The sequence below is a fragment of the Oncorhynchus nerka genome, linkage group LG7 (genome assembly GCF_034236695.1).
Source record: "Oncorhynchus nerka isolate Pitt River linkage group LG7, Oner_Uvic_2.0, whole genome shotgun sequence".
NCBI lineage: Eukaryota > Metazoa > Chordata > Actinopteri > Salmoniformes > Salmonidae > Oncorhynchus > Oncorhynchus nerka.
Window position 1 is genome coordinate 63,205,974 of NC_088402.1, and position 24,363 is coordinate 63,230,336.

The 24,363-nt window shown below is 43.3% G+C and overlaps 2 protein-coding genes across 2 annotated transcripts; one reads left to right on the forward strand and one right to left on the reverse strand.

Moving 5' to 3' along the window:
* Positions 1–15,493: 15,493 nt before the first annotated feature.
* LOC135572651 (uncharacterized) lies at positions 15,494–16,620 on the reverse strand. The gene is made up of 3 exons (XM_065021080.1): positions 16,467–16,620; positions 16,195–16,379; positions 15,494–15,979 (listed from the first exon to the last, which is right to left on the reverse strand). Exons 1-3 carry the CDS (start codon positions 16,618–16,620, stop codon positions 15,494–15,496), a joined length of 825 nt encoding a protein of 274 aa, XP_064877152.1.
* Positions 16,621–21,215: 4,595 nt separating this feature from the next.
* On the forward strand, positions 21,216–22,433 carry LOC115132164 (DNA-binding protein inhibitor ID-1-like). Its single transcript, XM_029664471.1, has 2 exons — positions 21,216–21,725; positions 21,876–22,433. Exons 1-2 carry the CDS (start codon positions 21,381–21,383, stop codon positions 21,909–21,911), a joined length of 381 nt encoding a protein of 126 aa, XP_029520331.1. The 5' UTR covers positions 21,216–21,380; the 3' UTR covers positions 21,912–22,433.
* Positions 22,434–24,363: the final 1,930 nt, after the last annotated feature.

The following is a 24,363-nucleotide window of genomic DNA, read 5'->3' on the forward strand; positions in this document are numbered from 1 at the left end:
TAAAGTGGTGATCCTAACTGACCAAAGACAGGGAATTTTTACTAAGATTAAATGTCAGGAATTGTGAAAAACGGAGTTTAAATGTATTTGGCTAAGGTGTATGTAAACTTCCGACTTCAAATGTGTAAGTTGTGTGTGTGTATGTGTGTGAGAGAGTGTGGGAGAGGGAGAGTGTGTGTGTGTGTGTGTGTGTGTGTGTGTGTGTGTGTGGGGGGGGGGGGGGGGTCTGAGTGTGGTGTGTGTGTCATGGTTAGGTTCGTTTCTTATTGAATGCAGTCAATTGAGGAAGTAAACTGACATTCCAATTCAATCATTGAAAAAGGGGAATCTATTTTTAATGACTTCTCAATTAACCCCAACTGGAAAAGCTATTAAGGTCAAACATTCAAATCACTTCCTGAATTGACTGCTGATAGAGAGAGAGAGTAAGAAAGAATGTGTGTGTGTGTGTGTGTGCGTGCGTGTGCGTGCGAGTGTGCGTGTGTGTGTGAGTGAGAGAGAGGAGTGTGTATGTGTGTCTGGGGAGGCAAGTATCCTAGCAGTTAAGAGCGTTGGACCAGTAACTGAAAGGTCACTGGTTTGAATCTCCGAGCTGACTAGATGAAAAATCTGTCTCTATCAAGAAGTCCTGGATCCAGTTGCAGAGGGAGGTGTTTGGTCCCAGGGTCCTTAGCTTAGTGATGAGCTTTGAGGGCACTATGATGTCGAACGCTGAGCTGTAGTCAATGAACAACATTCTCACACAGGTGTTACTTTTGTCCAGGTGGAAAAGGGTAGTGTTGAGTGCAATAGAGATTGCATCATCTGTGGATCTGTTGGGGCGGTATGCAAATTGGAGTAGGTCTAGGGTTTATGGGACAATGGTGTTGATGTGAGCCATGACCAGCCTTTCAAAGCACTTCATGGCTACAAACGTGAGTGGTCATTTAGTTAGGTTACCTTGGTGTTCTCGAGCACATGGACTATAGTGATCTGCTTGAAACATGTAGGTATTACAGACTCAGACATATTGAAAATGTCATTGAAAACACTTGCTACTTGGTCAGCGCATGCTCGGAGTACACGTCCTGGTAATCCTTCTGGCTCTGCGGCCTTGTGAATGTTGACCTGTTTAAAGTGTTTAAAGTGAGCTTACTCACATCAGCTCACACACACACAAACATGCAAACTGTTTAAAGTGAGCTTACTCACATCAGCTCACACACACACAAACATGCATATTTTAAGCATACTAGTGGCTGCATTATGTTATGGGTATGCTTGTAATTATTAAGGACTGGGGAGTTTTTCAGGATAAAAAATAAATGTAATGGAGCTAAGCGCAGAAAAAAATCCTAGAGGAAAACCTGGTTCAGTCTGCTTTCCACCAGACACCAAAATAACCTTAAAAAATGGCAAATCTCATTTTCAATAAATTTGCCAAAATTTCTAAAAACATCTTTTCACTTTGTCGTTATGGGGTATTGTGTGTAGATGGGTGAGAAACAAAATCTATTTAATATATTTCGAATTCAGGCTGTAAAACAATCAAATGTGGAATAAGTCAAGTGGTATGAATACTTTCTGAAGGCACTGTATGAGTGGAGAAAGAGAGAACCTATCATTCCTAAAAAAAAACTCTCCAACCCCACACCCACCTCTGCACCCCGCCTCAAAGTGACATTGCGTAGCTGCCCATATCCCTTGGCTCCCTCTCTATCTGGGTGGCTAGGGGAAGGGATCATGGACACTTCCATAGTGAAGCCGTGGCCTCACTTCACAGCTTCTACTCCCGTGCTATAAGACTGATGAACAGCTAATTCAATGGATACCTGGACTATTTGCATTGACCCCCGCCCCTTTTTTACGCTGCTGCTACTTGCTGTTTGTAATCTATTATCTATGTATAGTCACTTGAGTGGGTTGAGTCACTGATGTGATCTTCCTGTCTGGGTTGGCGCCCCCCCTTGGGTTGTGCCGTGGCGGAGATCTTTGTGGGCTATACTCGGCCTTGTCTCAGGTATGTTGGTGGTTGAAGATATCCCTCTAGTGGTGTGGGGGCTGTGCTTTGGCAAAGTGGGTGGGGTTATATCCTTCCTGTTTGGCCCTGTCTGGGGGTATCATCGGATGGGGCCACAGTGTCTCCTGACCCCTCCTGTCTCAGCCTCCAGTATTTATGCTGCAGTAGTTTATGTGTCGGGGGGCTAGGGTCAGTTTGTTATATCTGGAATACTTCTCCAGTCTTATCCGGTGTCCTGTGTGAATTTAAGAATGCTCTCTCTAATTCTCTCTTTCTCTCTTTCTTTCTCTCTCTCGGAGGACCTGAGCCCTAGGACCATGCCTTAGGACTACCTGGCATGATGACTCCTTGCTGTCCCCAGTCCACCTGGCCGTGCTGCTGCTCCAGTTTCAACTGTTCTGCCTGTGGCTATGGAATGTTCACTGGACGTGCTACCTGTCCCAGACCTATTATTTGACCATGCTGGTCATTTATGAACATTTGAACATCTTGGCCATGTTCTGTTATAATCTCCACCCAGAAGAGGACTGGCCACCCCTCATAGCCTGGTTCCTCTCTAGGTTTCTTCCTAGGTTTTGGCCTTTCTAGAGAGTTTTTCCTAGCCAACGTGCTTCAACACCTGCATTGCTTGCTGCTTGGGGTTTTAGGCTGGGTTTCTGTACAGCACTTTGAGATATCAGCTGATGTACGAAGGGCTATATAAATACATTTGATTTGATTTGATTTAGTCACTTTACCCCTACCTACATGTACATATTACCTCAGTAACCCTGACTAACCTCTATCCCCGCACATTGACATGGTACAGCCCTGTATATAGCCTCGGCATTGTTATCTTATTGTTGCTCTTTTATTTTTTACTTTAGTTTATTTAATAAATATTTTTCTTAACTCTTATTTTTCTTAAAATTGCATTGTTGGTTAAGGGCTTGTATGTAAGTAAGCATTCACGGTAAGGTCTAGACCTGTTGTATTCGGCGCATGTGACAAATGCAATTGGATTTGAAATATGGACAGTGTATTCAGTAATGTGTTGTGTTGGATTTTTAAAGTCACCGTTGGCCTCATTTATTTTCTTCATAAAAAAAAATGTAACCTTTATTCAACTAGGCAAGTCAGTTATGAACAAATTCTTATTTACAATGACAGCCTACCACAGCCAACACTGGGCCAATTGTGCGCCACCCTATGGGACTCCCAATCACAGCCAGATATGATACAGTCTGGAATCGAATCAGGGACTGTGGTGACACCTCTTGCACTAAGATGCCTTAGACCACTGCACCACTTGGGAGCAAACTGGTGAAATCCCTGAGCGGTTTCTTTCCTCTCCGGCAACTGAGTTAGGAAGGACGTCTGTATCTTTGTTGTGACTGGGTGTATTGGGAAAGGGAAAGGGGGATACCTAGTCAGTTGTACAACTGAATGCATTCAACTGAAATGTGTCCTCCGCATTTAACCCAACCCCTCTGAATCAGAGAGGTGATACACCATCCAACTTCACCATGCTCAAAGGGAAATTCAATGTCTGTTTTTTCTTTTCTTACCCATCTACCAATAGGTGCACTTCTTTGTGAGCATTGCAAAGCCTCTCTGGTCTTTGTGGTTGAATCTGTGTTGGAAATTCACTGCTCGACTGAGGGACCATACAGATAATTGTATGTGTGAGGTTCAGAGATGGTAGTTGTTCTAAAATCATGTTAAACACTATTATTGCACACAGAGTGAGTCCATGCAACTTATTATGTGACTTGTTAAGCACATTTTTACTCCTGAATGTATTTAGGCTTGCCATAACAAAGGGGTTGAATTGTTATTGACTCAAGACATTTTAGCTTTTAATTTGTAATTAATTTGTAAAAATGTCTAAAAACATAAATACACTTTCACATTATGGGTTATTGTGTGTAGGCCAGTGACAAAACATCAATTTTATTTTATTTTAAATTCAGGCTGTTACAGAACAAAATGTGTCAAAAGCCAAGGGGTGTGAATACTTTCTGAAGGGACTGTAGTTCCCAGATTTCACATGACAATCAAGCCATTACTCTTTCACTCTATGTGGGCCTACAGCTGGCCTGATGTCCTTCAGTCCCCAGAGCCTTTGGGCCAGCTCACCTATGGCCATAGCAGCTTGCAAGTCAGGCGCAAACCACCTGTTCGATTTTGCCAGGGACAAAAAGGGCAGGATAAGTACTTCAGTAGGGCGCAAGGAGAAATGTTTGTACCCTACTTTCCCTGCCTTCCTGTCATTCTCTCTATCATGAGAACGTGTTCTCAGTCAACTTACCTGGTAAAATAACAGATAAATAAAAAAAAATTAAAAAATTCATCCCTCTGGGCTATATTTCCTATTTTAATTCCCTCCCATCCTCAGGCCTTCCACCTTTCTATATAGAGAAAAAATGTATTCCAACAAAGGAATGGCTAATGAATAATTTCTATATGAAACAGAGTTCTAGCTCAGAGAGATACGCTGCCCCTTTAGAGAGGGGGGCTGAGGGACGTAGCAGGATATAGACAGAGGGCCCTAATGCCTTTATTATGAGAACACAGGCGGGGTGCACATTGGAACACTGAGCGGGAACACACTGGGACAGATGGCTCTTTTTTTGTTGCCAGTGGACACTGTGTGTCCTGGTAGTAAAACACATAGGCCTTGGTATTGACCATCAGGCTTGATTTTGCCTCATCATCATAGATGTGTTTGGATGCACAGCAGCAGTACAGATGGCACTTGCTAGAATGGAATGCCACTGCTGTTCAACTGTCATGAGTGTCATTGAACGGTCACCCTTTTATCAACATTCTTTCTGGCTCTCTGTTCCTCTCCTGCCCCATATGGTCTCTATCTCTCCCACTGGCCCTGTTCCTCTCCTGCCCCTATGGTCTCTATCTCTCCCACCGGCCCTGTTCCTCTCCTGCCCCCTATGGTCTCTATCTCCCCCACTGGCCCTGTTCCTCTCCTACCCCTATGGTCTCTATCTCTCCCACTGGCCCTGTTCCTCTCCTGCCCCTATGGTCTCTATCTCCCCCACTGGCCCTGTTCCTCTCCTACCCCCTATGGTCTCTATCTCCCCCACTGGCCCTGTTCCTCTCCTACCCCCTATGGTCTCTATCTCCCCCACTGGCCCTGTTCCTCTCCTGCCCCCTATGGTTCTTCTTTCTTTCTTTCTTTCTTTCTTTCTTTCTTTCTTTCTTTCTTTCTTTCTTTCTTTTTCTTTCTTTCTTTCTTTCTTTCTTTCTTTCTTTCTTTCTTTCTTTCTTCCCTCCCTCCCTCCCTCCCTCCCTCCCTCTCTCTCTCTCTCTCTCTCTCTCTCTCTCTCTCTCCCTCCCTCTGTGTGCTGTCTGCTATGTACTATGTACCCATGATGCAGGCGACTGGCCAGGACTAAACACCTGTTGTCTGTTCCCAGGGTTTGTATGGAGGGTGGGGCTTTGTGCACATTGTTGAGGTCCAGTCACCTCACAAAGCAGCCCATACAGCAGCTGGGCAGGTGGCCCTGCACCAGCCTACAATAGCACTGTGTTTTCCCATGGCCTCATTATAGAGCGTTTCAGCTTTGTTTTTGTGTGGTGGCCGTTTTAACACTTTGCCCAGCCAGGTCATGTTTGTAAAAAAAAAAAAAGACACAAAAAATACAAAACAACAAACAGGCACAATGTGGGTCTATTGTCAGCGCTGCAGCATGCCCAACCCACTCACACCTGCAGCCTCACCACATCCTGGGACACACCCCAGTGTACCTACGGCTGGTGTTTCAGTCTGTTTGAGGAGTGTGTGTGCGTGTATGTGTGTGTGTGTGTGTGTGTGTGTGTGTGTGTGTATGGCCGTTCTCAGCAACAGGAAGGTCAGAGTGAATGCCAGATCACAGAGTGTGATCTGTATGGTTGCCAGAGCACCTGGGACCACAGTATCCAGAGAGACAACAATATCCAGAGAGACCACAATATCCAGAGAGACCACAATATCCAGAGAGACCACAATATCCAGAGAGACCACAATATCCAGAGAGACCACAATATCCAGAGAGACCACAATATCCAGAGAGACCACAGTATCCAGAGAGACCACAATATCCAGAGAGACCACAGTATCCAGAGAGACCACAGTATCCAGAGAGACCACAGTACCCAGAGACCACAGTATCCAGAGAGACCACAGTATCCAGAGAGACCACAGAATCCAGAGAGACCACAGCATCCAGAGAGACCACAGTATCCAGAGAGACCACAATATCCAGAGAGACCACAGAATCCAGAGAGACCACAGTATCCAGAGAGACCACAGTATCCAGAGACAGTATCCAGAGAGACCACAATATCCAGAGAGACCACAATATCCAGAGAGACCACAATATCCAGAGAGACCACAGTATCCAGAGAGACCACAGTATCCAGAGAGACCACAGTATCCAGAGACCACAGTATCCAGAGAGACCACAGTATCCAGAGAGACCACAGTATCCAGAGACCACAGTATCCAGAGAGACCACAGTATCCAGAGAGACCACAGTATCCAGAGAGACCACAGTATCCAGAGCTACAACAGACTACCTTTCAGCCTGCAGTAGTCTTTTCTCAAGGGGAAGGCTTTCTTGTGTCTAGAACCTTAACTTCTTGCGTCGAGCCAACCCGGATCCGGGATCATGACTACAGCCTCAAGTCCATTACCATAACGCAACGTTAACTATTCATGAAAATCGCAAATGAAATGAAATCAATATGCTAGCTCTCATGCTTAGCCTTTTGTTAACAACACTGTCATCTCAGATTTTCAAAAATATGCTTCTCTACCATAGCAAAACTAGCATTTAGCATTTAGCGTTAGCATTAGCATTTAGCGTTAGCATCACCAGGCAACATTTTCACAAAAACCAGCAAAAACATTCAATAAATCATTTACCTTTGAAGAACTTCGGATGTTTTCAATGAGGAGACTCTCAGTTAGATAGCAAATGTTCAGTTTTTCCTGAAAGATTTTTTGTGCAGGAGAAATCGGTCCGTTTGGTGCGTCACGTTTGGCTACCAAAAAAACAGAAAATTCAGTTATCCAAACGCCAAACTTTTTTCCAAATTAACTCCATAATATCGACTGAAACATGGCAAACGTTGTTTAGAACCAATCCTCAAGGTGTTTTTCACATATCTCTTCAATGATGTATCGTTCCTGGAAGTGTGCTTTTCCCTCTGTTATCGCATGGTAAAATGATTGCCACTGGGAATTACGCACCAACTTAGACAAAGGACACCGGACGGACCCCTGGCAAATGTAGTCTCTTATGGCCAATCTTCCAATGATATGCCTACAAATACGTCACAATGCTGCAGACATCTTGGACGAACGGCAGAGAGCATAAGCTCGTTCACAGCACATTCACAGCCATATAAGGAGACGATAGTAAAACAGAGCTTCAGAAATTCAGCTCATTTCCTGTTTGAGGTTACATCTTGGTTTCGCCTGTAGCATCATTTCTGGGGCACTCACAGATAATATCTTTGCAGTTTTGAAAACGTCAGAGTGTTTTCTTTCCAAAGCTGCCAATTATATGCATAGTCGAGCATCTTTTCGTGACAAAATATTGCGCTTAAAACGGGAACGTTTTTTTATCCAATAATGACATATCGCCCCCATGGGTTGAAGAGGTTAAAACACCTGTTCTATGGCCCACCTAAACACGGACCACTGATTCCCATCCCTGGTGGGATACTTGGTGCTTTTTGTGGAGGTTGGGCGAGGTCACCTATTGCCAGTGTAATGTGTGTCCTGCTGATTAAATGGATGATGTGTAGAAATTCAAGCTACGTAGGTCAGCCTGGATGAAGGTTGTTTGCTCTGCGTGTGAGTGAGCAGATCAACTGTGGGGTTTTAAGGGGATTTATTCAAAAGATCTGAACACTAAAGTACTATTGTGGTGAGCACAGGGGCAGTTACCGCTTTTTTATTTAACTAGGCAAGTCCATTTCAGAACAAATCCTTATTTACAATGACAGCCTAGGAACAATGGGTTAACCACCTTGTTAGCTCAGGGATTTGATCTAACAACCTTTTGGTTACTGGCCCAATGCTCTAACCACTAGGCTACCTTCCTCCCCAGTTATAGCTTATTGGTGCTCTCCACATGGGCAATTCCCTTTTTTCTCCAGAGGAGGACTGAGACAGAATGTGATGAGAGGGGAGGCCTCTCTGTCTGTCTCTCTCCATCTTTTTCCCTCTCTTTCTCCATCTTTTCTTCCCTGTCTCTTTAGGGGGTGACAGCTGTCGACTGGCTGTTAATCTCAGGCTGGTTGAGGATGAGGCTCTGTGGTGCCGTTGGCCAGCTGTGAACAGCTGGTCCCTCTAAAGGGAAGCCCCTGCACCCCACTGCACTTCCCGGGGACTTTCTATGGGTGCAGCAGAAGAGACACGGCCTCATTGTTGAGCTCATCTGGGGGTGTTTGGGAAAACAGTTGTTCAAAAGGGGCCTTGTTAGACCCGGATCATTGTCTCAGTGTAAATTAGTTAACATGTCTCCAGAGTCACTTACCCCAGACAAATCTGTTGTCACATTTTTGGAAACTAAGAGTATTCTGTTTATGGAAGTATTTTTTTTATATTTAAAGCTATACTTGGTTGGAGTGTGTTTATTTTTTAAAACTTCTTACCTAATAAAAATAAGAACATCTTTAAGCTTCTTGAGTAGGTTGTGTGTATCTTTTCTGTCTCTGGGCTATAAACAATTTTCAAATCTGATTTTGAAACCGTTCCTCTCCCACTTCACATCTGTGGATATTGAAAGGGATGTTTCAATTTCAAAGGAGAGTTTGCTAACAAAAACAGAATAGAGCTGTGGATGAAAAGGAGCATTTTGAGAAAGGGATTCTTTCCCTCCCTTTTCAACCCAATGGCAGTAGGAATTAGCATGTTTAGCAGTAGGGCTGAATAATAGACTGCAAGCTACTTGCATCAATGGAAGGGTACCACCTCTACATCTAATATATGGTATTTATCAGATAATTCTATCCAAAGCAACGTATAATCATGCATGTAGCCATCTTTCATATGGTTGGCCTCAGCAGGAATTGAACCTACAATCCTAGCATTGCAAGTACTGCGATCTACCAACTGAGCCACAGAGGACCATGACCACAATGACAATTATTTGCTCATAAGATGACTTCCAACTTCTTATCCACCTGTTACTCTTGAGCACAAAAGCTGCAATGGAGGAACTGGTAACAACTTATAAATATGCAGATGAGGTCTGTCTGGTACATTCCACATTCCACTGCACATAACATGATATGCACTGACTGAAGGAAGAGTCAGGGCTTTAGCTAATGCTGGGGTGATTGAGGAGGGGGTCAGAGAGAAGTAGCAGAGGGGTAGGTTGGGCAGGGCTGTCCAGAGCATTATAAAAGCCCCAGGCATTATTTGATTTGCTACAAGCTATAACAGTGTCTCCTATTGTGTGGGCCCTGACTGTGTATGGCTCTCAGGTCCTGGGCTTCTCCAAGCATTTCCCATTGGAGTGGAAAGGATCCCACTGCACAATGTCTATGCTCTCAATAGATCTTTGCGTGCCATTGGTGCACTGTCACTAGCAGATGGCAAGCTAATTAGAAGCTATTAAGGACCTTGAGAGTGTGTGTGGGAACCAGGCTGGTTGTTGGACCCTGGTGCTCAGGGCCCTCAAGCTGTGGCCACTGCCCCAACCAAAGCCTCGCCCTGCTGGGTGTGGGAGAGAGGGGGCAGCCCTGTGGAACCAGGCACCATGGGGAGAGAGGGTGCACCCTGGGAAGACCAGGTGACAATGTAAAAGGACAATGGTTTTTGTATTATGCCTGAGTGAGTGCCATAGTGGGGAGAAAGTTGGTGCTGCATACTTTCTCATACCTAAGTATAATATATCATGCATCACACAGCTCTCGCGGGGTGAGGGTGAGGTGCTGTGCTGTGTGTGTCTGAACTGGGCTTGACCCACTAAGACCGCATCAGTGAGATGGGTGGCAGGGGTCAAGGGTCACAGCACAGCCACAGGAGGATGCTCATTAGCTGCCTTTCAGAGGGCAGCCTGCTGCCTGCATGTTGATTCTCAGGGCTCAGTGGAAACCTATAATCTACTCGCTGACAATGGCATTAGCCTGAAATCTAGGAGTGGAATAATAACTCAAACAAACTGGTTACCAGGCTAAAATGGCATCAAATTCAGCTGAAGATGGCATCTAACGTCATAACACCATGGCATTTATGCACAATTCTAAAGCATATCAGATTTCTGAAGAACTCAGATTGACAGAACAACTTGAAATTTCCCACTCAAGTAGAAGTACTGTTATTTTAATGACATTTTACTCAAGCAGAAGTAAAATGACTCGTGAAAAAAAAAACTAAGGAAAAGTACAAAGTAACTAATTTAAAAAGTACTTTAAAAAAGTAAAAGTAATTTAGTTACTTTTAAAATAAAAACATTGACTTTGATAATTAGCTAATTTCGCTACGGTTACCTGAACATTGTTACACATGACCTTTTCCATGCATTCCATTGAAAAAGGAAGAGAGAAAATGTATGTATGGTAGGAACTAAGTCAAAAATATACTAGATTTGTCAAAAATATACTATTAAACTTTGAAAATAAATTTAACATTAAAATCAATTCTATTTGTTGATCAATAAAAATGAAATACAAAATAAAGTGCATTAAAAATAATGTTGTCAGACTTTAATATATTGTACTTCAGTACTCACAAACTCTCTCTTTCACTCACTCACAAGGGGTGGAAAGAGTACGGAAATATCCTACTCAAGTAGAGGTACTGTTACTTTATTGAAAGTTTACTCAAGTAGAAGTAAAATGACTGACTTTGAAATATACTCTAAAAAAAACAAGTACTCAGAAAAGCTCAATTACAGTAACGAGAGTAGTTGAAATTTGTTAATTTACACTTCTGTGTCTGGCTTATACGTAACTACTGATTTACGTAATACAAATTACTAACTGGTTAGGGAGCCGTGGATTCCTGTTATGCCCTGTCATTCACACCAGAGTGTATTGTGGGACAGAGATGAATATCAATGCAGACCAAGAAATTGTCCTGGATGAGACTATTCTATTTGATATACACAGGGAGTAATGCACTGTAAAGACAGAAAGCTATGCAGTATTATGTTCACATCCTGTCCTATATTTTGCAGACCTTTTATTAAAAATGTAAATTCAAATAATAATAATAATACATGTTTTATTGTCACATACACCGGATAGGTGCAGTGAAATGTGAAAAGTGAAAGGCTTATTGAAGATTGAGATCTTGAAAGCCCTTATAATCTTCTGACCCTAACCTAAATGACCATCACAATGCGTTTCTGACACCAGATGTCAATGGCTGGTGTCCATCTCAGTTTGACCTGGGGAACATAGACCCCCAGTGTGGCACATCCCCCTCCAAGCTGCACTGTGTGCTGGTGCGTAGCATCAGCTCACGCAGAGAAGAAGTGTTCCCCTTTACTTAACACCATCAATTTTTTGCTCTACTGTGGGAATTGTGCTCAAATTAACGCCATATTAGCCACTTTCAATGTAACATACGAAAACAAGACGAACTATGCAAGACTTATGCAAAACTAACTGTACAAGAGATTTCTCTACAAGAGAAACGTTAAAGTTTATGTAAATGTGAAAGGAATGTTGGAGAATATAACACATTAGATCTGGTAAAAGACAATACAAAGAAGAAAACAACCGTTCTTTTGTATTTTCTTTGTACCATCATCTTTGAAATGCAAGAGAAAGGCCTTAATGTATTATTCCAGCCCAGTTGCAATAGCAGCAGTGTATGTGCAAAGTATTAGACTGATCCAATGAACTATTGCATTTATGTTCAAAATGTTGTATCAAGACTGCCCAAATGTCCCTAATTTGTTTATTAATAACTTTTCATGTTCAAAATTGTGCACTCTCCTCAAACAATAGTATGATATTCTTTCACATTAATAGCTACTGTAAAATGGACAGTGCAGTTAGATTAACAAGAATGTAAGCTTTCTGCCAGTATCAGATATGTCTATGTCCTGGGAAATTTTCTTGTTACTTACAACCTTATGCTAATAGCGTTAGCCTACGTTAGCTGAACCATCATGTGGAAGGGACACCGATCCCGAAGAAGTTTTAAACTACACTATGTTTAGAGCATGAGCGGTTGTGGGTAGATGTGGTTGTTTGAGATCAAAGCGAGAGCTGCATGTAGCCACGTGTGCACATTTGTTCGTATTCTTCACTAGTTAGTGAGTTATTAGCCCAGTTTTAGCTAATTTCTAGTCAAAAATGGGTGAGTGATTGCTTCATACAAGAGCACAAAATGTGTGCATTTCTGGACATCTTTGAAAAGCAAGTCAGGTAAAGAGCTTTTTTTTGTCTTAGAGGGGCAGTGTTGTATTTTGAGATGGTCTTGATGAAGCTATGTAACCAATAGGCAGAGGGTAGAATAATCTGTCTGATTCAATATAATAATGGCATTTTATTTAGCATTTTATTTTGTACAGTGGGTTCTTGCATCAAACAACACAACATTTTCAGTCACTTCCTTGTCTGAAGGACAAGTGGATAAACAGGTTAATGTCAAGCCTTGCATGTTTTTTTCAAAAGTGTCATGGAATGTAGGCCTACAGTGAACTCCACACATTCGCTGCTCCTATAGGCTAGATGACAGAACAGCTATTTCCATGTAAACATGTTATGGGATGCATTTTTCTTCATTGTTGTTGATGGTAGGCCACTCACATTACGATTACGAAATAGCCAAAGTAGCCTACTTGGCCACTGTTGAAAATGTAACTTAAAGCGGGTACAGCCTCAGTGCTCATAGTAACTGTACGCCAGAAGTTGCACAGAATTCACAATGTTCAACTTTGCGCTAAGCAGACTTGACATTTGCTCAGTCAGAGTAATATACTAAAACCGAAGTGAGTAATGCCAGCATGTTAATGCTGTCTCCACCAAGTCCAGGTTCCCAGGGCCTCAGTTTGGCCATGGGCGAGGCTCAAGGCCCCACCCCCTCGGAACTCTCAGCACACCTGCTCACAAGAGATGTTATCAGTCAAGAAGGAATGGTGAGAAAAGGAAAACCACAGATGTAGCTTTCAGCTAAATGGGACATGCCTCAAAACGCATCTTTATGCCTAACAGCTCTGTCACAGCTGTTTACTGACATGTTGATATACTGTACACAGAGGTTAAACTGTGGTAACGTCACAGCTGGGGTTAAACTTTGACCAAGTGAGAAAGTCAGACATCCACAATAAATAATATGCAGATATGATTAGCAAGCATGAGATTAGTCTGGCTGACACCAGCTCTCAATGTCACAGCTTGCTGGGCAGTCAAGTGGGTCACGCGTCAGCCAGCCTAGCATTAGGAATAAAGGATTTTCCCCAAGGTCAATATACAATACACTGAGTATACCAAACATTAGGAACACCTTCCTAATATTGAGTTGCACCCCCCTAGCCCCCATTTGCCCTCAGAACAGCCTCAATTCGTCGGGCATGGACTCAACAAGGTGTTGACAGGATTCCACTGGCCCATGTTGACTCCAATGCTTCCCACAGTTTTGCCAAGTTGGCTGGATGTCCTTTGGGTGGTGGACCAGTCTTGATACACACGGGAAACTGTTGAGCATGAAAACCCAGCAGCATTGCAGTTCTTGACACAAACCGGTGCGCATGGCACCTACTACTATAACCCGTTCCAAGGCACTTAAATCTTTTGTCTTGCTCATTCACCCTCTGAATAGCACATATCCATGTCTCAATTGTCTCAGGGCTTAGAAATCCTCCCATTCGTCTACACTGATTGAAGTAGATTTAACAAGTTACATCAATAAGGGATCATAGCTTTCAATTGGATTCACCACCTGGTCAGTCTATGTCATTGACAAAAGCAGGTCTCCTCAATGTTTTGTACAATCAGTGGATAAACTGTGCATTCGGAAAGTATTCAGACCCCTTGACTTTTTCCACATTTTGTTAGGTTACAGCCTTATTCTAAAATTGATTAAATGTTTTTCCCCTCAACAATCTACACACAATACCCTATAACAGGTTTTTAGACATTTTTGCAAATGTATTAAAAATAAAAAATGTAGATATGACATCTACATAAGTATTCAGACCCTTTACTCAGTACTTTGTTGAAGCAACTTTGGCAGCGATTACAGCCTCGAGTCTTCTTGGATTTGATGATACAAGCTTGGCAAACCTGTAGTTGGGGAATTTTTCCCATTCTTCTCTGCAGATCCTCTCAAGTTCTGTCAGGTTGGATGGGGAGCGTTGCTGCACAGCTATTTTCAGGTCTCTCCAGAGATGTTCGATCGAGTTCAAGTCCGGGCTCTGGCTGGGCCACTCAAGGACATTCAGAGACCCAAAGCTACTCCTGCGTTGTCTTTGCTGTGTCCTTAGGGTTGTTGTCCTTAGGGTCGTTGTCCTGTTGGAAGGTGAACCTTCACCCCAGTCTGAGGTCCTGAGTGCTCTGGAGCAGGTTTTCATCAAGGATCTCTCTGTACTTTCCTCTGTTCATCTTTGCCTCAATCCTGACTAGTCTCCCAGTCCATGCCGCTGATAAACATCCCACAGCATGACGCTGCCACCGCCATGCTTCACCGTAGGAATGGTGCCAGGTTTCCTCCAGATGTGACGCTTGGCATTCAGGCCAAAGAGTTCAATCTTGGTTTCATCAGACCAGATAATCTTGTTTCTCATGGTCTGAGAGTCCTTTAGGTGCCTATTGGCAAACTCCAAGTGGGCTGTCATGTGCCTTTTACTGAGCAGTGGCTTCCATCTGGCCACTCTACCATAAAGGCCTGATTGGTGTAGTCCTGCAGAGATGGTTGACCTTCTGGAAGGGTCTCCCATCTCCACAGAGGAAATCTGGAGCTCTGTCAGAGTGACCATCGGGTTCTTGGTCACCTCTCTGACCAAGGCCCTTCTCCCCCGATTGCTCAGTTTGGCCGGGCGACCAGCTCTAGGAAAAGTCTTGGTGGTTCCAAACATCTTCCATTTAAGAATAATGGAGGCCACAGTGTTCTTGGGGACCTTCAATGGTGCAGAAATGTATTGGTACCCATTGTTCATGATTTTATGATCAAAAAACACTCGAACAAAGAAACAAAACGAAAGTGAACAGTTCTGTCAGATAACAGAGACTAAACAGAAAATATCTCCCCACAAAACCCAAACGGAAAATCACAACTTATATATGATCCCCAATCAGAGACAACGATAGACAGCTGCCTCTGATTGGGAACCACACTAGGCAAAAACAACAAAGAAATAGAAAACATAGATTCTCCCACAGAGTCACACCCTGACCTAACCAAACATAGAGAGTAAATAAGGATCTCTAAGGTCAGGGCGTGACAGTACACCCCCCCATGAACCTATAGCCTATAGGGGAGGGTCCGGGTGGGCATCTACTCTCGATAGGGGTTCCGGTGCGGGACGCAGACCCCGCCTCGCTTTAGGCTCCCCCCCACTTTGGTTGCGCCTCCGGTGCAGGGATCATCGCCGGGACCTCCAGACCGTAGATCATCGCTGGAGGCTCTGGACTGCAGACCAACGCTGGGGGCTGGGGACTGTGGACCGCCGCTGCAGGCTCCGGACTGGGGACCGTCGCTGCAGCCTCCGGACTGGGGACCGTCGCTGGAGGTTCCAGACCGGAGACTGTCGCTGAAGGCTCCGGACCGGGAACCGTCGCTGGAGGCTCCGTGCCATGGATCCTCACTTTAGGCTTCGTGCCATGGATTATCACTGGAGGCTTCGTGCCATGGATCATCACTGGGGGCTCCATGCCATGGATCATCACTGCAGGCTCCGGATCATCACTGGGGGCTTCGGGCCATGGATCATCACCGCAGGCTTTGGGCCATGGATCATCACGGGAGGCTTCGGTCCATGGATCATCACTGGAGGCTTCGTACGTGGAGCCGGAACAGGTCTCACAGGACTGAGGAGACGTACTGGAAGCCTGGTGCGTGGAGCTGCCACAGGGCTTACCAGGTACTGGAGGCCTGGTACGTGCAACCGGAACAGGTCTCACTGGACTGGGGAGGTGCACTGGAAGCCTGGTGGTGGAGCAGGCACCGGATACACTGGGCCGTGGAGGAGCACTGGAGGTCTCAAGCGTAGAGACGGCACAACCCGTCCTGGCTGGATGGTTACTTTCGCCTGGCAAATGCGGGGCACTAGCACAGGACGCACTGGGCTGTGCAGACGCACCGGAGACACAGTGCGCAGAGCCGGCGCAGGATATCCTAGGCCGAAGACACACACTGGAGGCCAGGCGCACTGAGCCGGCACCATCCGTCCTGGCTGGAAGCCCACTCTAGCCCGGCCAATGCGAGGAGCTGGAATATAGCGCACAGGGCTGTGACTGACCGGTCACATGTTCCCCACGGTAACCACGGGGAGTTGGCTCAGGTCTAAACCCTGACTCTGCCAATCTCCCTGTGTGCCCCCCCTAAACATTTTGGGAGCTGCCTTTCGGGCTTCCGTGCTAGCTGTGACCCCTTGTATAGTTGCTCCCTCCTTGCTGCCTCCGTCTGCTCCCATGGGAGGCAATCCTTTCCAGCCAGGATCTCCTCCCATGTCCATTCCTCCTGACCACGCTGCTTGGTCTTTTTGAGGTGGGGAGTTCTGTAACACCTGTCGTTGGAAGGAGTGGACCAAAGCGCAGCGTGAAAAGTGTTCATGATTTTTTATTATCAAAAAACACTCAAAAACAAATTAACAAAACGAAAGCGAACAGTTCTGTCAGGTAACAGAGACTAAACAAAAAAATAACTCCCCACAAAACCCAAACAGAAAATCACAACTTATATATGATCCCCAATCAGAGACAAGGCTGCCTCTGATTGGGAACCACACTAGGCAAAAACAACAAAGAAATAGAAAACATAGATTCTCCCACCCGAGTCACACCCTGACCTAACCAAACATAGAGAATAAATTAGGATCTCTAAGGTCAGGGCGTGACATCTACAATGTAGAAAATAGTAAAAATAAAGAAAAACCATTGAATGAGTGTGTCCAAACTTTGGACTGGTACTGTATATTAATATATATATATTTGTTTTATTTTGTTTGTCACTTTCCCTCAGATATCATACTAGAAACTGCAAACATGTATCTCCACCCCATGGCAAAATTAGCAGAATTGCATGAAATAAGTCATAAAATAGCAACATTTTCTCTACGCCCCATGTCAATATGTGTAGAATTGCAGGATATTATCTCTAAAATTTCAATTTTCTCTCTTCGCTGTCAAGGGGTTTGTGGGTACGCAGTCCCACGAGCCACTGTGGTCGCTCATTATGATTTCAGATTTTTTTGGTGGCTGCCATCAAAATTGTGTTATTAATGTTTTGTATTCTCAGTGTATATTACCGTATGACTTCAAACACACACTCATCCCCAGCAGCCCTACAGTATGTCACTCTGTACATCAGATATCCGTGCCTGTACCCCCAGCACAGCACACCACAACAAGTCCCTCAGCACATAAGGAGGTAGATAAGTCTATGCAACAGGAAGGGCCTATTTCTACATTCCTACACCAGCAAAGCATCATCAATCTACAGTACACCTGTATTCAAAAACATATTGCCTTCCATTAGATTTATTGAAATTATGCTGAAATATGAGCACAAACTAAGGCTGTGGACAAAAGGTATCACTGCTGTGAATGGAGAAGGTGGCAACTGGCAAAACATTCTTGGAATGTCCTTCCTCCTTATTTGGCTCCTGAGTGGCGCAGTGGTCTAAGGCACTGCATCTCAGTGCAAGAGGTGTCACTATAGTACCTGGTTTGAATCATGGCTGTATCACATCTGGCTGTGATTGGGAGTCCCATAGGGCAGCGCACAATTGACCCAGCGTTGTCTACATTTGGCTGGAGTAGGCCATCATTGTAAATAACAATTTGTTCTTAACTGACTTGCCTAGTTAAATAATGGTTACATTTTGTACTTTTTCTGCATGCTACAGTTCAGCTGGCACCTAGCTGAACTCGGTTGGCCAAACCGAACTAGTGTACCCCCTTAAAATAACTTGCTTGAAATAAGGAGAGAAAATGGCAGTAAAGTTTGTCCATTTTGAGAAGCCGTACCCAGTAATCACTTCCTCAAAATAGTCTGAATGAATCAAGAAATCTGTCATTAATTTGAAGTTTTTGCAGAGGAGATCTTAGTAGCGCAATTTTACATCTAACTAAAGATGTTTGGTGCAGTATTTCTCAGTGAAAAAATGTGCATGAAAAAGAGTTGAATGACAACATAGACTTTACTGAAGAATCCCTACTGTTGAACAATCACTGACGAAGGGGCGCAGACTTCTTCTCTGAACTTCAACTTGCCTCCAGAAAAACATTTGTGTGCCCAAACAGCCCAAAAAAAGTCCAAAACCTCACAAAATGTTGTCAGAAAATATGCACAAACTCTTCTGAACTGTTTCGGCTGGGAAGCATGGTGGATACTTTTAGCTTCTCTTGCTCTCTGTTTCCTGTCCACAGTGTGCAGCCGGGCATTACTCCCTCAAAAAAAAAAACGGAAATAAAGAGGTTGAGAGATCAAAAGTCCCCACATTTCCACCACTGACAATTCATATAATTCAACTAACAACCAACTGCTTCCAAACCACAGTGTGTCACAACAAATCTGGGAGGCTCCAACAACAGGGAAGTGAGAGAGAAGAGCGAGAAAACATTTTTACACCTCAATTAGTAGTAGCCAGTTGTAATGAATCACTACAGAAAGAACCTCCTCTCTGTCAGTTAAAATCAGGATCTAATCTGTATCACTTTTCTCTGCCCCCCCTCGCCTTGATGTGCAGTAAACAAGATTAAAAGGGCCCAGCTGTGTGGAGTTATTGTTGGTGTCAGTAGGAAGTGCTGATAGCTGTTGCAGCTGAACAAAAGCTGGATGAGAGAGCAGAGGGGCGCTCCAGACTCACTGGCCCCAGACAAGATTTCCCCCCACAATCCTTGCTCTGCACTCCCATTGTTTCAGACCACTGGCGCTCCCCATCCCCAACATGACCTGAGAAATAGGACGGAGGAAGAACAGGATGTCACACTCCTCAGGCACAGCTCTCTCTGCATGCTGGTGAAGAAGAAGAGTTTTACACAACTAGTATAAGCAAAAGCAGGGAATTTGTTTAAAAGAGGGTTGTCCAGGGGAGAAAATCTGACATATTAATTACACTTCCATAATCAATTACACGCACATTATAAGGATGCAATGTTTGGTTAAAAAAATATGTTTCCCATGCCATATTTTAACATGGTGAATTACCCATTCAAACCACACTTTTTTTTTTGCTAACAATTTTCTCCGTTTTCACTTTGTATTTTCATGGCTTCTCTTGTTTGGTTCTCTGTCTCCAAATGAATTGCAAGTTTGTTGCAAACAGCACAATATCCAAGTATTTGTTTGATTTTTTATCATGCAGACATCGCATTCTGGTGGACTCTACAGCCAGCCAGAGACAGAGGGGGACACTGAAATAGCATTATTGTAATTTGTTTTATATATGTGTGAAAGATACAATGTAGCCTATGCCTGGATACAACGTTTTACTTGAGGAATTTTATTAGACAAATTAAGGGGCGGACCTAACTGAAGGAATTCAGGAACTATCAATGCAAATTCAAAGCCTTCTGTCTTTTTTATTTCACTAGCCTTTGGAATTTGAGCAAGCTAGTGACAATGGCAGTTTGCAGGTGTGGGGCGGTAATCTCTTCAGAGTGGTTTAACTTGATAAATGAAAATGAATGCCGATATTGGGCAGCCAGTTCTCAGGGTTTGCGCTGCGCAGGTGAATGGGGGAGTGCAAGCCCGTTGTTTGCGGTCTCCATGGACACCGCCCGCGCGGCGCCAGGTTGACAGCCGTCAGGGACTTCATGAATGGGTGACGTCATGGCACTGGCGCCTGCCAGTCTGCTTCGGCTTGTTTGGACAATCTGGGGAAGATTCAGTTCAGAGCAGAGCAATGCTATTTCAATGCCGCACTCACAGTGGGAACACGTGAAAGAATCTGTAAAATGATTCATTGGAAGACTAATTTAAGAGGAACGGGAGGGTTTAGGCTGAATGTGTGAAATATGCTATTTGTAAATTGAAAGAGATTTATTGCATAGGCTAAGCTATGTGGATCCATGAGATTCGTATTCTAATGAAATGCAAGTTTTAATAGATTTAAACTTTTTATCCTACAATTCAAGTCATAATTTGCATACAATACTACAAAATTGTAATTACTTCGCCACTATTGGCCTATTTATTTACTTACCTCCTTACTTCATTTGCACACACTGTATACAGATTTTTCTATTGTGTTATTGACTGCACGATTGTTTATCCTATGTGTAACTCTGTGTGTTTTTTTTATCGCACTGCTTTGCTTTATCTTGGCCAGGTCGCAGTTGTAAATGAGAATTTGTTCTCAACTGGCCTACCTGGTTAAATAAAAGTGAAATAAAATACAGATCAAGCAGACAAATTAGTTGATTCCCTTGTCTATATTGGATACGCTTTGTTGAACGGTCATATTGTGATGCAACTTTAGTTTATAATACATTTTTATATTATTAGGCACTTTTCCATTTGATAAAACGTAATATTTCTACTTAAGCAAATAAAAGAATAAGCACTTTGGGGTAGGAAATTATTATGCACAGCTGGAATGAGCAGAATGCTTAAGTTGGCTACTCTATTTCATCGAGATTATAAATGAACTGGAATTTTAAAAATATAAAGAAATCACCAATTTAAAAAACTATATTGTTGTGACAGGTCTGGCCATTTACCGTATGATTGAGTTCAATCGGTCTACTCAGTTAAGGCTACAATTAAAAACCTATTCATCTAGTAATTGCAGCATTCTTCATGAATATGCCCCCCACCCATGTCTCCGGGCGGTCTCTACACCTGCAAAGTCCGCGGGCGACGGACAGCTGGGTTCCCACACAGGACACCATGAAAAAAAAGCACACATTTGTTTCCATTTGTAACACCATCATTTAGCAGATTGTAAAGATTGATAACACCCGATCTCTATTGGTAGAGAGAGGACTTGGAAGCCCGCCCCTCCCTTGCAGCTGGGAGTTTCTCATTGGTTCAACCCTTCAAATGTTCTCGCTTTGGTCACTCCCCGAACCCTCTGGAAAGATAAATTCAGCCCGAGTTCACCTCCGCCACAAACTGTCAAGTAGGCTACAAACTTAACGCTTACGAGGATAATCACCTGAACTTTTCTAACAGAACTAGCAGGTATTTACCCATTCTTTGTTGTATATTGTAGCAGAAATATATACCCTATATTTGTGCTTTTCAAGGCGACAAAATAAGAAAATGAAAGTTGTCGGATCTACCTGCGCCCTGAAAAACACCGAGGATGTGGTCCGTTGTCTCTCGGAGCAGAGTATGACCATCTCCAAGTGCAAGATCCCACTGTTGGACGAGCAGATGAGTGTATTTCTGCAGGACATGAACAGCTGCTACAGCAAACTAAAGGAGCTGGTGCCCACTCTGCCAGCCAACAAGAAAGCCAGTAAGATGGAGATTCTGCAGCATGTCATCGATTATATCTGGGACCTGCAGGTCGAGCTGGACACACCGGGCAAGCAGCAGATCTCAGGTGCAACCCGCACTCCTCTGACAACCCTCAATGCAGAACTCGCCAGCATCTCTGTGGAGGTATGTGTACAAAACAATTGCAGCAAATGTATTGTTGCCATAGGCCTGTTACATATTCAAGTGTAAAATGAGATCACTGCATATTTCTGTGCTAAAATCAAGTTCTGTGTCATGAAACTTACCATTATCCATTCCTCTTATTTTTCACAGAACGGATGCGCTGATGACAGAATTCTCTGCCGTTGATCAATGAAGCAACATAACGAATCATTAGCAGAAATAACGATGTTGCCAGCCATGCCGTCGCATCTTATGTCTTACATCCAGCAGTGGAACGACGTTGAAGTCCATGATGTGCATAGATAGACATTCAGGAGTTGAAACTACGAAGTGTCAGGTCAGCGGCGCTGTCCCCAAGCAGCCACGGGTGTCCTGCTGTCACCAAGAGCGGTGCGCGCCATGAAGACAAGTGTGCTGGTCGACCCGAGGATGACAATCAACAACAATGCATCCTAACCCAACGAGTTCTTAGATGTTGATACATGTTGGACTTTATGTGAAAGAATCTTTCATTCCATGTTCGATTTCTATTTTCTGTATTTTGTTCAAGTCATACCTAGAAAATATGTATATATTTTTTGCAAAAAAAAGTAAATTTCTCAGATTGAGCTATATTTGTATTGTATATTACAATGATGCAGATGTGATCCCAATATTGTTTTATAACAATGTATTTATGGTGTTTTTTATTAAAACAGATATGGTAGATGAGTGTTTCCTACTCCCTTTTCTTCATTCTTTAGTTTGAACCTTGTTTATTCACAACACACACGTTGATAGCTGTCGCCTACTACCTTGGTTTAACTTTTAGCAGTTATATTTCCACACAAAGCGTCCGTTTTAGCAGGCATGGACAATTACAATGAGTTCAATCAACAGAACCATGTCTTTGGATCTACTAAGCAACCAAATCAAGACAACAGTATGTTGCTTAACATGCACTATGAAGGTGATGACAATTATTGCATTGACACAAGTTAAATTTGTCGCGTTCAGTTTCCAGCAGGTATAAACGGTACAGCGAAAGGCTTACTTGCAAATTCCCTCAACAGTGCCGTACAAATATAAATAAAAGCAATCGAGTATGAGTAAAACATTTGTCATTCTGACAACTCACTGCCATCTTGAATCGATGGATCTTTACTCTCACTAATTCAAGAGTATGACAACGTTAATGAGCTCACATATATGCTTAATGTTACTTACACAGCTTATAACACTTGGATATTATCCAAACTATAATATCCAAACTATTCTAAAATGAATAAGTGAGCATTCAAAAATAATATATTCAGGTTTCCATAATATACCTACACCGTTGTGTACCTCTATAGGCCTACTTATAATAACTATAAAACTGCCTAATTGAAATAACCTACCAAGGCATTCAGCATAGCCCTCAAAAGTGGGTAATGAATACTAATGATATATACAAAATGGTTTGGATTATGAGAATTATTCATTTTCAACATCCAATATTATTTATGTTCTCATATTCAGTTATAACTTTAGCCTACTATTCACGATCTCTCTCTCTCTCTCTCTCTCTCACACACACACGCAGCGAGTCTCCTTTCTTGGCTGCGATCCCGGCCCATCTGCAGCCTGGCTCACGGATTACTGTTTGTTAATGTTTCAATCAGCTGTGCGCCGAGGAATGTGAGGCTATTTAACCTGAACTTCCCCAGGTGTGCGGCGGCGCCGCTCAGTCTGGGCCCGCCTGCCCTTTCCTGCCCTTGGCACGATGTTATCACATAAACACAATCCCACACTGACTCGGCTTTAAAACATTAGCGCCGCAGCTGTGCACACTGCACTGCAGGGGATTTAGAGCCGCGTTACATCTGGGAGTGGAAATAAATACAACTGTTGAATAGAGCCTACTATCTACCATAGATTTGTCCTGAGTCTCCTGAGCTATTTTAACGTGTGTTACTGACATCCACGAATGAGGCATGAACATGACAAACTGTGTTATTATAATGTACTGTGGTAAAAAGCTGAAACTGAAAAATAAACCGTATAAATGACTTGTATAATATCAATAGTAGGCATAGCCAATTACAAGTGAACCTTGTTAGTTTATGTAATGCCAACCATGAGACTGGAAATGAATGTTAATTTTACACTTGGCATAACTGGTTACTCTTTGTTGGTTATAATATTACCCTGTTGGATACGAACATAACTAAGACATATTATAAGACATAATTATCAATCTAAAATAAAAAGCAATGTGGCATTAAAACAAAATCATTATAAATTGATCAATACATCTGACATGCAGCTCCTCTTTTCAATATTATTTTTTCTCTGTTCAATAGTAATTTTATCATACGACCGTATTATGAATAGTCCTATTCAATAGTGTATATTCCATTGTATTGAATTTTACTGCGCTGAATGAAGTCTGGTGAAGCAAGAAGACACAAGGTCATATAGCGCTCTCTTGTGATGATACATGGATCGTACAGGCAGCCCCTTATCTTCTTTCCATAGGCAATCATTGGGTAATAAAGTGAGTGATACAATGTATCGAGTCTAGACTGGACACAGTGCAACCGTAAGCAGGGGCATGCGGCTACCCCAGAGCTCCAGACATGCCCTCTGTCCAGTTTGTGTGCACGAAGAGGGCCTC